General features: G+C 48.0%; 4 protein-coding genes across 4 annotated transcripts; 1 reads left to right on the forward strand and 3 right to left on the reverse strand.

The window, feature by feature from the left end:
* Positions 1-1,420: 1,420 nt before the first annotated feature.
* On the forward strand, positions 1,421-4,404 carry GIQ15_03030 (leucyl-tRNA synthetase; the record flags this gene model as incomplete). The annotated part of the gene is made up of 2 exons (XM_033550447.1): positions 1,421-1,867; positions 1,966-4,404. The coding sequence occupies 2 exons, from the start codon at positions 1,421-1,423 to the stop codon at positions 4,402-4,404; spliced, it is 2,886 nt and encodes a 961-aa protein (XP_033407608.1).
* Positions 4,405-9,586: 5,182 nt separating this feature from the next.
* GIQ15_03031 (uncharacterized protein) lies at positions 9,587-10,981 on the reverse strand (the record flags this gene model as incomplete). Its single annotated transcript, XM_033550448.1, has 5 exons — positions 9,587-9,927; positions 9,997-10,541; positions 10,595-10,770; positions 10,826-10,852; positions 10,979-10,981. 5 exons carry the CDS (start codon positions 10,979-10,981, stop codon positions 9,587-9,589), a joined length of 1,092 nt encoding a protein of 363 aa, XP_033407609.1.
* Positions 10,982-12,136: 1,155 nt separating this feature from the next.
* On the reverse strand, positions 12,137-13,057 carry GIQ15_03032 (uncharacterized protein; the record flags this gene model as incomplete). Its single annotated transcript, XM_033550449.1, has 4 exons — positions 12,137-12,168; positions 12,221-12,330; positions 12,406-12,607; positions 12,667-13,057. The coding sequence occupies 4 exons, from the start codon at positions 13,055-13,057 to the stop codon at positions 12,137-12,139; spliced, it is 735 nt and encodes a 244-aa protein (XP_033407610.1).
* Positions 13,058-13,540: 483 nt separating this feature from the next.
* On the reverse strand, positions 13,541-14,399 carry GIQ15_03033 (uncharacterized protein; the record flags this gene model as incomplete). The annotated part of the gene is made up of 3 exons (XM_033550450.1): positions 13,541-13,930; positions 14,032-14,198; positions 14,252-14,399. The coding sequence occupies 3 exons, from the start codon at positions 14,397-14,399 to the stop codon at positions 13,541-13,543; spliced, it is 705 nt and encodes a 234-aa protein (XP_033407611.1).
* Between the last annotated feature and the right edge of the window lie 324 nt (positions 14,400-14,723).

Consider the following 14,723-nt stretch of genomic DNA (forward strand, 5'->3'; position numbering starts at 1 on the left):
CCATGTTTTCAGAATCCGGCAAATTGGTTGCAAGCAGTATTCAACGTCTAGACGGCTTGCTATCCCTATCCCTCCCCCGTTCCCTGTCGTCCAGTCCTGCCCTGAGCCAACATGTTCCTGTGCCGCAACGCCCACCGGTCTTGATATCGACCACGATGCTACCCTTAATGGTAGCATAGGGCGCTACTCTGAACATGTCCTCATTTGTACGGGACAGCGGGATTGGCCAAGTCGGATTCACCAACATTGGTCAGATCAGAGCTGGGGGATATTTGGTGGGAAACTGAGGGACGCGATGATGAAAAAGGGGAAATTTCGCGATGTGAGTTTGTCTCTCCCTTTCTCAAACACGTCTACACCCTGGGCCATTGATTCTAATCTACATTTTCGGAATGCGAAGCCGTACCATAATGTTCTTATTACGTACTCCTCATTTATGCCTCCAACCGATCCGTCAAATAAACATTTCGCGTCTGCTTTGCTATTCCCAAGCTTCCGATACATCCCTAAAATCCCATCCTACGATCCGGAATATCTAGAGCTATTTATTCGTGGGTTCCTGCTCCCGTCAAGGCTACATAGTGCGCATAACCACCTATCGGCGCCTGAACGGGACGCCATGATAAGAATACCGGATCTACAAGCAAACTTCAGCCCTGTGACGAGACTCAAGCAATCGCCTACAATCCTAATATGCGGTCACGGAAGTCGAGACATACGATGCGGAGTTATGGGGCCACTGCTTGAATCTGAATTCAGCAAAGTTCTCAAGGAGGAAGGATATACCGTAGGCAACACCCCGAAAGAAATGGCGAATCATGCAAATCTTGGCTTGGTAAGTCATATCGGCAGCCATAAATTCGCGGGTAACGTTATTATATGTTTACCTCCATCGATAAAATCCAAGTCAGGGGATACCAACGAATTAGCCGGAAAATCTATTTGGTATGGCCGGGTAGAACCAAAACATGTGCAAGGGATTGTACGGGAGACGATATTGAACGGTCGCGTTATCAAGGATCATTTCCGTGGAGGCATAGATATAAATGGTAGGCAGTTACGGCTGTAGATAATCGTTAGACTTCTAGGTTGGGTTTATATGTAAGATATTTACGGCCGTGTAAGTAGTGGATAGATAGAATGGAGTGCAGATTCTTCTTTTTATATATGGGATCTGTGAACAAGATGCAGATTTCATCCTCGTATCAAAGTTGTTATCAATCTGATAAGATCTTGATCTAGCACATAATAGGAATGGTGTAGCAGCGAGCCAAAACCTCAGGACTTTCCATCTCGCATCTTTGCTCCCTTGTTCCCTTAACTGAAGATAAACCGGGGGGAGCTCAAAGGACAATGAGCAAGGAGTGCGATGTGGGTATCCTGTGTTTATCGAGGACATGTCCGACCCGGCGGACCGCCTATGGTCTCGCGCCAATTGCTGCATAGCTTTCGGTACCTTCGATTTCGCAGCGCTAGCACCCATGCCGATGCCAATCATGCGGTTAAGAAGCTAGACCTTTTAGCTATTGACAAGAGGTGGAAAGAGAGATGGAGGGAAAGCGGCTCCTCAACTCAACCGCCCGGCAATGGCAAGGAAAAGGCCTACGTGCTGCCCATGTTCCCTTATCCATCGGGGACCTTGCATATGGGACATGTCCGAGTATACACCATATCCGACGTTCTAGCTCGGTTCAAGGAGATGAAGGGCTACGATGTTTTGCACCCAATGGGATGGGATGCATTCGGGCTTCCTGCGGAGAATGCGGCGATGGAGCGTGGGATTCATCCAGAAGGTTGGACAAAGCAGAATATAGCTAACATGAAGGATCAATTGAAAGACTTGGGGATAAGATTTGACTGGGATACGGTATGGATGCGTATAAAGTCCCTTTTATAATGCACCCTCGCCTTGGTATGACATTTTTCTGAAATTGAAGCTGATCGAGATCTCTTGTTTGTCTGCAGGAAATCATGACTTGCGCTCCCGAATTCTACAAACACACACAGCAATTATTCCTAATGCTCCAGAAAAGGGGTCTCGCATACCAGGCAGAGGCATTGGTGAATTATGATCCTGTTGACAAAACCGTTTTGGCGAACGAACAGGTAGATGCCAATGGATGCTCGTGGAGGTCTGGTGCAAAAGTCGAGAAGAGAGAATTAAAACAGTGGTTTTTCCGGATTACTGCTTTCAAAGAAGAATTGCTTAAAGACCTGGATTCTTTATCCGGGAACTGGCCAGACAGGATCCTCACAATGCAAAGGCACTGGCTTGGAAAGTCGCGAGGTGCTCTTGTTCCGTTTAAGATATCTGCCCTGGAAGAATCTCTTGATATTGAAGTGTTTACCACCCGTCCTGACACGCTTCACGGCGTCCAGTATATTGCCTTGTCTACCAGCCATCCGATAGTAAAGAAGCTAGCAGCAACCACGCCTGAACTTCGACAATTCATCGACTCTTCAGGATCATTGCTACCAGAGACAAAAGCAGGGTTCCGGCTACCTGGTGTCAATGCCACCAACCCAATTTACAGCCTAGAAGACAACCCACATTTACCATCTTCTATTCCAGTTTATGTTGCCCCTTACGTTCTAGCGGATTACGGAGAAGGAGCCGTCATGGGTGTTCCTGGCCATGATTCTCGGGACTTTGGGTTTTGGAGAGAGAATGCCCCGTCCAAGCCCATTGTTTCTGTGGTTATTCCAACCAAGGGAGGCTTGGATGCCGAGGATAAATCTGGTGCTAATGCGCCATTCTCAGGCCATGGGAAGACAGCCAACATATGTGGATCTTATAGTGGAATGCCTTCTAAAGCTGCCGGGGAAAAGATAATAAACGACTTGAAAGAAAAAGGAAACCATGCAAGATTTGCTGAGAGTTGGAGGCTCCGCGACTGGTTAATAAGCCGACAACGATATTGGGGCGCTCCTATCCCAATCATTCATTGCGACAGCTGTGGGGCTGTGCCAGTTCCTGTAGACCAGCTGCCAGTTGAACTACCCGATATTCCAGGTTCCCAGATGAAAGATAAAACTGGAAACCCTCTTGAGGCTGCGAAAGAGTGGTTACACACAGAATGTCCAAGCTGTGGGAAACCAGCAATAAGAGACACTGATACTATGGACACTTTCGTGGATTCATCGTGGTATTTCTTGCGATTTCTGGACCCAAAAAATAAAGAGCTACCGTTCTCGCCTGGGAAATCTCGTCCTGTTGACATATACATCGGTGGAATCGAACATGCTATTCTCCATCTACTTTATTCTCGTTTCATTTTCAAGTTTCTTGCCAACGAAGGCGTGATTGAAAATGCACGGAACCCACCAGAACCATTCCTAACACTCTTATCTCAAGGTATGGTTCATGGTAAGACTTACTCAGACCCTGAAACCGGCCGATTCTTACGCCCGGGTGAGGTCGACCTTTCTATCCGAGGTTCGCCCATGCTCACCGGAACCCAAACCCAAGCCAATGTTTCCTTTGAGAAAATGTCAAAGAGCAAGTACAATGGAGTAGATCCGAATACTTGTATTGAAAAATACGGCGCGGATGCTACTCGCGCGCATGTTCTCTTCTCCGCACCAGTCAGTGAAATCCTAGAATGGGATGAAACCAAGATCGTGGGAATTCAGCGCTGGTTTAGTCGTGTTTGGAAAATCGTCGAGGATACAAGTGGCTCCCTCAAGGGAGCGAATTTCGCATCTACTACGGAGAGCTTAGCAAACTTGAATGGCATGGCATTGCCGTCTCTAGACAAACTCTCGGAAACCGAGAGCAACCTCCTTCTTAGCGCACACAACACTATATCATCAATATCGTACTGTCTGGAGAAAAACCAATACGGCCTCAACACAGTTATTTCCGACCTGATAAAACTTACCAATGCGCTTGCAACGGCTCCTTTGCCTGCTGGGGCTTCAGATGTATCATCAACACAATCCGTTACACCCTCGCACGTAACAATGTATATAGCACTCAACACTCTCCTCCGACTGCTGGCGCCAATTGCCCCCGCATTCGCTTCGGAATGTTGGGAGGTTCTACACAGGCCTATTCTTGAAGGCGTTGACCTGCAGGCACCTTCAGCCGTCCCGTCGATTTTCTCTTCTCCGTGGCCTACCGAGCTGTTGTCAGAGGCTGAGATCAAACAAATACGCTCTCGCGGAGCCAAGACAGTGGCTGTCCAAGTCAATGGGAAGCTCCGTTTTAAGGCATCTATACCACACTTTTCCGCAGTGAGTGCTACAGAGTCAAATCATAAGGAACTAGAGCAGGAGTGGATACTATCCCACATTCTCAAGACAGACGAAGGAAAGGTCTGGCTTCAAGAAAAGAACGATTGGGAAAATCGGAAACGGGTTGTGGTTGTGGGTGGCGGCAAGGTGGTTAATGTTGTATTCTAGCGCACAATTTACAAAGCAAGCTTGTATATTATGTATAATATTTGGATTAGTTTCATTATTGACGTCTTGGAGTTAGTAAAGGAAAAATACACTCGATTCTCATAATATTCTGAAATATTCCCGGAAGACGTAGAATACCAGTTTGATATTTTATCGTAATAGCTTTCATTTTATGTGATATTCCTATTTCGTAATAAAGACCGTGTCATTTCATATCGCTCGCGCGAGGAGCGTCCTGATACAATTGAGACAACGCCAAAGTAAACTTGAAAGAATAGAATGAAGGTGAGCCAGCCAACAGGGTAAATTAAATGGCATAAACGAATGAAAAACAGATCTATCTGTCCGAATGCCCCAGGCAATACAAAATGAGTGGCCAACATGTCAAATGCAGTTGATAAAATAGTGAAAATGAACAGAATAGCAGCCAGCGCCAACAATGGAATAGACGTAGGTGACCGTGCCCGTGACCCCGAACCAAAGGAGATATTATGTCAATCGGACTAGACGAAGAACTCAGTCCCATGAATTGGAAAATTTATGAGATGTTTTGTATGAGACCTGCATATAAAATTTTAGTGAGTGAAGCCCCGATCACTACTTTTCGAGTTCGAGCCTCATATCCAAGGTGAGGATTGATATGTGTTGGGAAGTGGAGATAGATGATCCTTGTGTTGCCATGCTGCTGAAGTAGCGCTAGCTTTGCTATCTCTTAGCCGCATCGCCGCTTCGATAAGTGCCTGTTGAGGGTCTTGTGGCGGAATTGGAGGAAGCATTTTATCAACCATTGGCCGAGGCGTGCTCGGCGCAAATGAAGTAGTAGAAGGCTTTGGAGAAGCGGCATATGGGTGCAGGTAGACCTGTCCAGGTGGTGCAGGGTACGCTGGGATGGCTTCGAACCTATATCCGTCATTGAAATGACAATAAGGGTTACGCCTCGGGTATAGGGGCTTCAATAAAGCAGAGTCTAAAGATCTCCGAAGGCTGCCTGGTCTATTAAGTGTTGGCGTTGATGGCATAGTTGGGATTTTTTGGGAAGGATTGAAGCCGACTAGAGCCGGAGTTGACAGATTTAACCGAGGATTAATTGGGTACACTCCGTAACTATCTGGGTGCAACTCAATTGGCATAGCAGCCGGGCTAAATTTCGGAGAATAGTGAAGCGATGGGTTAAATAGCCGCGGTGTTGGTGGTATTGGTGTTTCCGGGCCGTATGCATTATGTGCGAGGTCGTTACTCTGGTAAGAAGCATTGCTAGACATTAATGCCTCCTTCATATAGCTAGATCTCATGTCTGACGCGGGCGCTTGAGGCGTTCGAGGGCCAACAGAACTGATTTTTGAATTCTTTCTAGGTGAGAACTCCCCCTTATTCGGTTGCGGGGTTCCAGATACGCCTATGTTGGGCGTGGGAGGAGGCGCAAGATTCTCTTTCGGGATAGTTTTCTGAAGTGGAATACTGCTAATCGATTTTTCTAACCGATCTGGCCGGTATACTTCAACTATACCAGAATCTGCAGCGCCAAAGCTACTCCATGTGCTTCGTTTATCCCATAACGGGCTCTCCGCTGAAGTCAAGGGGACTTCCCTTAAGCCGCGTAGAATCAAGAACAAGATGGAGTTGGCGAAGCCAAAAATATGGATTGCGATCGAAGCCACAAGCCCGGTAGATTGAGATCCACGGCGAAGTTGTGCCGATATGAAAAATGGTAGCGTAGAGAACTGTTTAATGATTAGCACTCGAGGGGCTCAAATAAGGAAGACTGGGAGAATGCTAACATATAATACGGTACCAAGCACTAGATGAGAGATAATATGTCTCATGACAGTTCTTCGATCTCGGCTTAGGCGCCTTGACTTCCGGAGGCGGAATATCAGAATTAAAATTGTTGCAATATAGACTGCCATCAACAGTATGTTCAATCCAGTAGCAACATCAGCCCATCCTTTCAACCACTGAGACGACTCTGCAGCGCATTTATTACTCGTATTCGGTTTAATCGCGGATGGTATCCATGTTAGTATAAGTAGGAGGAATATAGCAATCCCACAACTCAATGCGAGCCATATCCCCTTCGGAAATCTTTTGGACGATATGACGCCTCGCAGAATGAAAGTCAGACATAGAGCGAGAAGCATATATGCATTAATCCACGAGGCTGAGACGATTGGTGATGATTAGCGTTGATGGACATCTTTTTTTTTTTTAGCTCGAGCGCACTTACTAGTCCAGACAACCTGAGCTGAGGTCTTGCATGTAACGCCGCCGATTGGTCGATACCCACTCGATTGGGAGGTGATAAATACCGCTTCTTGGATGACCGAGGTTATTGAAAGCGCGTAAGGGACAACATAAGTGTTTGGTATATGAAGTAGTATCGCAAGAGGAGTTCTATATGTGGAAGCAGTGAGTAACAAAATAGTTATTGGCGGTGGTGATGGTGATGATGATGGTAATGGAAAGAGGGAGGTATACCTATCTAGAGGAATAGATTTTCGTTTTATCTTCCAGTTATCAAATAATACCACGGCGAAACTGATAAACGATGCAATGAGGCTGAATGATGCGGTAGCAATGATAAACATTCGACGCTCGAAATCCTCGACATTGGAAATATTATACTCGCTGTTCACCATGCGAGTATAGTTATTCATATTCCGTGCTTGCAAGTTTCGAGCGTTCATAAAATGAACTATGCATAGACCTCCGGAAGATCAAGATAGAGCGAGTCTCGGACTCGACATCGAGAGATGGGCCTTGCTCTTTCTGTACGGCCTACTGGCAGAACGGCTGTGCAGGGAGAGACGGCGAGGGATTTTTTTGGGAAGCGAAAAGAAAAAGAGTCTGAAAAAGTGTTTATCAAGGAAGGAAGAGGACAATGCTGGCAAGAAATATCAGGGCCGATGGTCTTCGAAGCGAAGACTTGAGAGTTCCAGCCGGATATAAAGTTTTGGGTCTCGTTGAATAAGCTTGAGATAAACGTAGGCCGTAGATGATGCATCACCATGCAATATGCACCATGAACTATGCAGTTGCAGAGTCAGCCGTTGCTGGATGTCCCGATGATAGGTCAAAATAACACTGCCTCCACGCTGTCCGCGTAGGAAAAAAGCTGACAGGCCACGATCTCCTGCCCTAGATGCTTGCATACATAGTAAGCTTGCACGTCGTTTATCAAGCATGGATACGACAACCCCAAGGCCGGAGCTCCCGCAGCGGCTGCAGTGTAATGTGCCATGAGCATGCATACACTAGGCGCTTGATATGCATATTTGTCCGGCGTCGAGGCAATTTAGTGGCCTGCATATTCATAATCAGAGATGGTTTGGGTCCATATTATGAATCTAGCTGCGTTTTAAATCGCCTCTGACGGACAGCCGGTTGACACATAGTCGGCCATATCTGAATGGTTTCCCAGGCAAAAGAAAAGAAACCGAAGTCGACACCCCGCCACGAGAGTGACAGCCGCCCCATGAGAACTCAACATGTCACAGAGAGGGTAGACAACATCCTCTGCCGGCTGCTTCTTCGTTGACGTGGGGAGGACGAGGACGAGGACGAGATGCGATGTGATGTGCGTATATGCAGGGCCCTAAGTAAGCAGGCCTTAGTCATCTCCACCCCTACCTAAACTTCAGCCCTCCACGGCTAACAACCACGCCCTTCAACCCGAGCATCTTTCGCTATTCTGGCCGCTGAGATCTCGAGCTTCACCACCCTCCATGTCCAGAGCCTGCAGAAAACGGTCCCTAGTTCATGCAGTGAGCAACTTGGCTGTTCGGTCGCGTGATATTCATCGACCCATTCAACCACCGCGAAATGACCTGCGGAAGAAGGATCATGGCTCCTTAACGATCCAACCTGCTAAGCCTTCCTGGCCCCAAAACGCCGGGTACCCCCTACTTTGATATGTCGCAGCTGATGTTGACGAAGCGGATATACATATAGTGTAACGTAGCATTTACGTTGTCAGGAACCGCCACTGTGGCCAACAAGCGCATGGGATTGAAAATTTGGCTGTATAACATCCGGCTGCCGTTGGGAATTGCGTGCAGCGTTGTTTCAACTCTATATATGCGTCTCCTTGATAAGCTATCTTGTTTTTTTTTTCTCTCCGGGCTGTCTCGGATAGCAAGATATTACCCAGACTCTGGACCGTGCAGGTATTTGTATCACTTACCCAGTTTGCCTTGGGGATTTCGTGACCACCTGTGTACAGAGTACATTCTAGGTGTCAAGCTATGTCCGTTACGCTGGTGTCAAACACTACAGCTACCTCTCCTACTTTCACAACTGCATGTGCGGACCTTTGTGATTGTGGTGAGCCAACGGATATGACTTAATTGGTCTATTCCATTCCCACAACGACAGTCAGCATAGGGAGTTTCCATATGCCTCGTTAGAATCTGATAGAGTCACAATGACAATAAGTCTCTCAGACAGGAGCATTATACCAACCTCGATAACCCCCGAGAATGATTGGTTGGCTTCCCGACAAACGGTAGCTATGCCCTCGTACGGACTTGCACTAAGCCCGATCGCTAAAGGTTCCTTAAAACCCACCACTTAGGAATGCATAGAGGATCGTGGGCCTGGAATCTGCCCCCCGGAGATAACTGGAATATATGAAAGGGAGGGTGCATTGCATGCATTGAATTTCTCTACGTGCATATTCTTGATGGCGCGTCTCTGCAAGGTCATAGGATCACTCTATTACTAATGAGCGTTTTTCTATAATTATACCCAGTGAAATTTCTTGAATCAGATACAAGTTGACCGGTTCCTTTCAGGAGCGAGGCATGTTGGTAAGTTGGAGAACCACGCGGCACGGTGAATGTATTTCTACGCTGGCAGTGGTCTAGAGAGAGGCGGACGCGGCCTTGGGTTTTATCAGGGGTGCGCGAGAACGTGGTATTTGGATCGAGGTATAACGTTGCTTCTGGTATGAATTTTTTTTTTACCAACGGCCGTTGCAATCATGTCAACTAACGTTAAATTGGGATACTAAAAGCAAAAATTTTTAATTACTACTACTAGAACTATGAGGTTATGACGGTTTCAATTTCGTAGGCCATGGTGGAAAATCAAGATCCAACATCAAGAGCCAGCTGATGCCGGGAACGAAGGGAAAGCCCCAGGCCACAGACACACGTCTTGCACGACCTGCCTATTAGGAGAAGATTTACTTTCTCTCGCCATATGCCTTGGTGGCATAGTCGCCCGCGTGGACGATGAGGTCTTCGGGCTTATAGTCGAATTTGCCCGAGAAGTACGACTCGAGTATAGACTTGGTGCCTTCGGCATATCGGATTTGAGCATTAATTGTCGATCCAGACATATGCGGGACCATGGCGTTACCACCGCCCCATGGGCCCTGAACATATCGGAGAGGGTGATCCTTTGGAGCAGGCTGGGGGAACCAAACGTCGCCTCCATATCCGCGGAGGTGGCCCGATTTCACAGCCTCGGCCACGTCTTCTTTGACAACAATTGCGCCACGGGCAGTGTTGATGAGCCATGAACCTAGGGTGAGTTAGTATGGATAGCTCAAAACAAGCCAGGCTTGAAGATGTATAGCGTTAACAGACGTACCCTTCTTCATCTTGGAGATCAATTCCTTGTTGAAGAGGCCTCGCGTCTTCTCATGCAGTGGGCAGTTGATGGTGACGACGTCACACTGGCCAAGCATCTCCTCGAGAGATTCAACTCGACGGCAGCCGATCTCTTTCTCAACCTCTGGCTTCAGTGGCTGGTAGTCATAGTAAAGCAGCTCCTTGCAGTCGAATGGCTTCAGTCGACGGAGGACACGCTCTCCAATACGGCCGACAGCAACGGTTCCAACAACCTTGTTCTCAAGGTCATACGAGTTTTTAGCGACAGCAGCAACGTCCCACTCACCGCCGGAGACCTGCTGGTATGCGGGGACGAAGTTACGGACAAGGATGAGGATAGTCATGACAACATGTTCTGCAACAGATACAACATTGCATCCAGTTACCTCCGCGACGGTGATACCGCCGTTGGTCTTGTTGGCGGCATCCAGGTCAACGTGGTCGGATCCTACGCCGGCGGTGATGGCCAGCTTGAGCTTCTTTGCCTTGTCGAGACGCTCCTTGGTGAGGTATCCAGGGTGGAAGCTAGGATAAGCTGGGTTAGCTAGGACCTGGGAAGACGATCTCTGGGCACATACGGGGTAGTGATGATGATTTCTGAGTCGACTAGCTCACGCTCGAAAACGGAATTCTCGCCCTCCTTATCAGAGGTGGTGATCAAGGTATGGCCCTTGTCTTCGAGGTACTTTCTGAGGCCCAGCTCGTTTTCTGTCGTTCCGAGCAGACCAGGTTGGTCTACGGCATGTTTACCACCCTTATGAACAGTTAGCCATGACCATCAATGGAAATGTTATCCGGGGATAACTTACGTCGTATAACACAAGGAGAACCTTGACCTATATTTCGACAGCGCAGTCAGCATCTACATATCGATGGGAGAGGGGACATTGCAATGCAGGCTGGAGATAGTTTCATCCAAGAGGGATATGTGGATGAATTGAGGAACGGAATGGAGAAATTACCATTGTGGTTGAGGTATTATATATATCTTTCTAGTTCTTATTGAGCAGTTGACAGCAGTTTCTTCAGAGTCGAGGTGTTAATCAAGTTGTCCTATGATGAGCAGCAAAGGATATGCATTGCTGGTGCCAGAGAGATGCAACGGGGTTATATTGTGTGTATATCACTTACCTATGATGTTTACTCTGTATCAAGGGGAAGCACGGTTTATGGGGAAGGAAGAAGAAAAAGGGGACGATACGACTACGAGGCGGGAGGGAGCCCAGCTATATAGTGCAGGAAGCACCATTTCTATCTACTCTTCCTAGTCTTTGGCTATCCCTTGGAGTAACATCGGTCCAGATGCTCACTTACGCCGCCGTCTTGCCCGTCTTGCCCGTCTTGCCCGTCACTGGCTCACTGTCTATGGCTCGAGGACAAGAAGCCGAAGTTTCCAGCGTAGCACGGCAAGGAGCAGGCGTAGTTTGTGCGGGGTGTGCAGGAGAGATGCATGAGCGAGGGTTTTCCCACAGTCCGAACAGGTTTTGATCCCTTGACCCGCATGCCTTTGCACCTCTTCAACACGAAGTATCTCTCCCCTTTCATCCCACCATCTTCATATCTTCATCCCTGCGGATGTTTTACATAGACGATGGGGACCCCGCATGCTCGCGTGAGGGGAAGATGATGTAATGCGGGGTAGTCGTGGTTTTACCCCAAAAGTTTCTCCAAGGCCAAAAAGACAAACAGAAAAAGAAGTTGGCCGAGGATGCGCTTGTTGAGTATACGCAGTTTGGTCGGTATCTTGCCAGTACACTGTGTAGGTAGAGCTCTTGTTAACCTGTTGACGGCTTCCAGATCAGTTCTCTATCGCCAGGGGTCAGGGACAAGCTGCCCGCTGAGATCCACTTAGTGTCCGCACCAAGGATCCAGGAACCAGGCACCATTATCTACAGACATGCGTTTAGACGCTGAGGGAGGGAAGAAATACCGTACTGCTACTTCTATGGCTCTTGAGATGGTGCTAATAACATAAGCTGGTGCGGTCAGAGTGAAAAACTAACGCCATGAGAAGCGAGTGAACCAGATATCCCAAGTATATCAACCAAGGACGCCCAAAATTACGCTCGATATATCATCCCTTCCCACAAGCTTGTCGTGGTGGTGATCGAAAACCCCGTTCATCGACAGATGCATTCTAGATCCGGTGACTCTGGTACAACCATTAGCAGATATTCTATCGTTCAGCTTTGAGAATCACTCACTCAATGTTCGGTAAAGGAAAGCGAAACGGTGTCCATCTCCAAAGGGGCGAGGGGCAGGGATAACTTGTTCTTCTACCACGGGGGCTGCAACGAGCTCGACAGCAATAGGGCTACAGGATCATCGTTAGTCGGTATAGTGTAAAACGGGAACCTCGTTCTCTTTTTCATGGAGGATATAGCCTTACACCATGGCGAAGGGAGCAAGTCCGGAGATCAAATATTGTGACTGAAAAGTAGCCGGATCTGAAGTCACAGTAGCATAACGGCGGGGTGTGCGGTGATGAGTGACTTTGACGAGAGTAACATCGATAAGCCCGTCTAAGGGTTGCGTGATATCAGCAAGGTCGAGGTCGAGTGCAGTCAGAGGTGTTGGTCCTTTTCTCTCAGCTATAGGTTAGTTGATCTATACCTGAAATAATAAGTTAAACAGCCAGGGCAAAACGTACTATCGGTCGTGCCAAACGCAAAGAGCACATTCTTATGGCCGCTCTCGGTGCGCTGGATGGCACTGCGGATAGTGACACAGAGACGGTTCTGATCATCTCTCTCAAATTCTGTGAACTTGATAGAGTAGTAATGGTTGATAATGTCTCCTTCACCGACCTTGAGTGAAATGTGAATTCCATCAGCGCCTCCAGCCTTGGTCTCCTCCTCAATCATGCGGATAAAGATCTCAAAGAGCTGTCCTTCAACCCCATTTATGTACTGGCATATTGTCTGGCTGTCAACAGCCCAGGGGAGTGGTGGGTAAATAGGGTTTGGGAGGAGGTACTCTAGCAGGATCCGCTGGGGGCTAGAGAGCTTGACAAAAACTTCAATCCCGTCGATAATGGCCATTATAAAGGTTGGGTGGTAGGGTTGTTGGAGGTGAAAATGGGCAGATTGATTCTGACAGGCTCTTCCGGGCTGTGTAGGAGATGTGGATGGGAGATAGTGACGCTGTCAGGCGAGCGTTGTTACCTTTTTATGTGCTTGTATAGAAGGCAGGGAGCAGGTGAAATTAAGCTGGGTGACTTGTGTTGCTATTGTGTTGCTGCACTGAGAGCTGAGGTATCAAAAGTCCTAGGGTATAGAAGCTAGAGTGAGGCATGTTTAGTGCTCCAAGTGAGAACAGCATTATACCCAAGAGAGGTATCAGAGAAATATATGCAATAATGCTCATAATAGTATACAATAAACTTAAAAAGGGTATAAGAAAGAAATCCAAACTGGAAATAATCTCTATCGGGAGCAAAAAAGCGCGTGCATTAGCACAGTTAGAAAGACCTTCAAACGTCATGATGCACATGTCTATATGGATACTTCAAGAAAGTAGGTTGGTCATATCCTCCTAGTGCCTGGTGTGTCTTCCTCATCGCTATCAGGTATGAAGCCATCCTCCAGCTCCCGGGTGAGTCTTGCCTCTCTCCTCTCCTGCTCGAGTGCCTCTCTCCTAGACTCGTTGAGCTCATAGCCGTCTTCCCCATCATCGTCAAACAAGCTGTCTTCGTCCTGCTCATGAGCTAGCGACCTGTGTCTCCATGATGAGGGAAGGGTGAGGTTCATGATAGCATCGAATGCTCGCTCCCTCAGGGACGTGGTGTGGGCTGATATTGTGTGTAGTGGGAGATACTGTGAATACCGCTGCCGGTGTTGTCGGACAAATGGAACAATAACGAAAGAGAGTGCCAGATAGATGACCAGAGATATCAGCGCAGGAATGAAGAGTGTCTAGACCAGGTACGTTAGCACAGGATATTGGTATTTAGGCAGAGATATAGACCTTTATGACACCGGAAGCTCCTCCCATTGTAGTGGCCTTGTATCAGAACATCCTGGTGCGGCGTTGACTCGACCGCAGCTAGCTCGACAGGCTTATCCCACTTCCTTCTATCTTCTCGTTCTTCGTCTTTCTTCTCGTCGTCTTCTCCTCGTCGTTTCTTCTTCTCTTCTTTCTTTTCTTCTTCTTGTCTTCCTATCTCCAGCTGTTGGGCTGAGGCTTGCGTGTGTCAACCACGTGATCTCCTAGCCGCTTCTGGATGCGCCTGCCACCCCCCTGAAGGCGCTTGGAAGGTCGCTTGTTCTTGTGGATTGAGACATACAGAAGTGCCCGATGGACCTGGAATATCAGACCCTGGATATAGGACCTGGAGCCTGCCGAACTGCCTGTCTGCGCATCTAACCCCGAGACGCCCGCCATAACTGCAGATTTTAGAGGCCTGCATCGCCATCACAAACACTACAGCCGACTATTTACATATCACATGAAGGAGGATGACCGGCCGCGTCTGGAGGAGGACACAGTGACCGCCTAACTATTCGTCGATATCGCTGTGAGAGACAGCTCGCTTCATGCGCCGCGGGCGTGAAACGGCGGCAGGAGCTTACATCTTGAAGGATACAGTCAAGTCACTTTTGAAGATATATACTACACGGACGGCACCCACGGGCCCCTCTCCCTCACACAAAGCCAACTCACACGATCAATCCCACACGCTTGACCATTTCGCATACGCACAGGTGC

This window comes from Arthroderma uncinatum, assembly GCF_011692745.1.
Source record: "Arthroderma uncinatum strain CBS 119779 chromosome Unknown scaffold2, whole genome shotgun sequence".
Classification (NCBI taxonomy): Eukaryota; Fungi; Ascomycota; class Eurotiomycetes; order Onygenales; family Arthrodermataceae; genus Arthroderma; species Arthroderma uncinatum.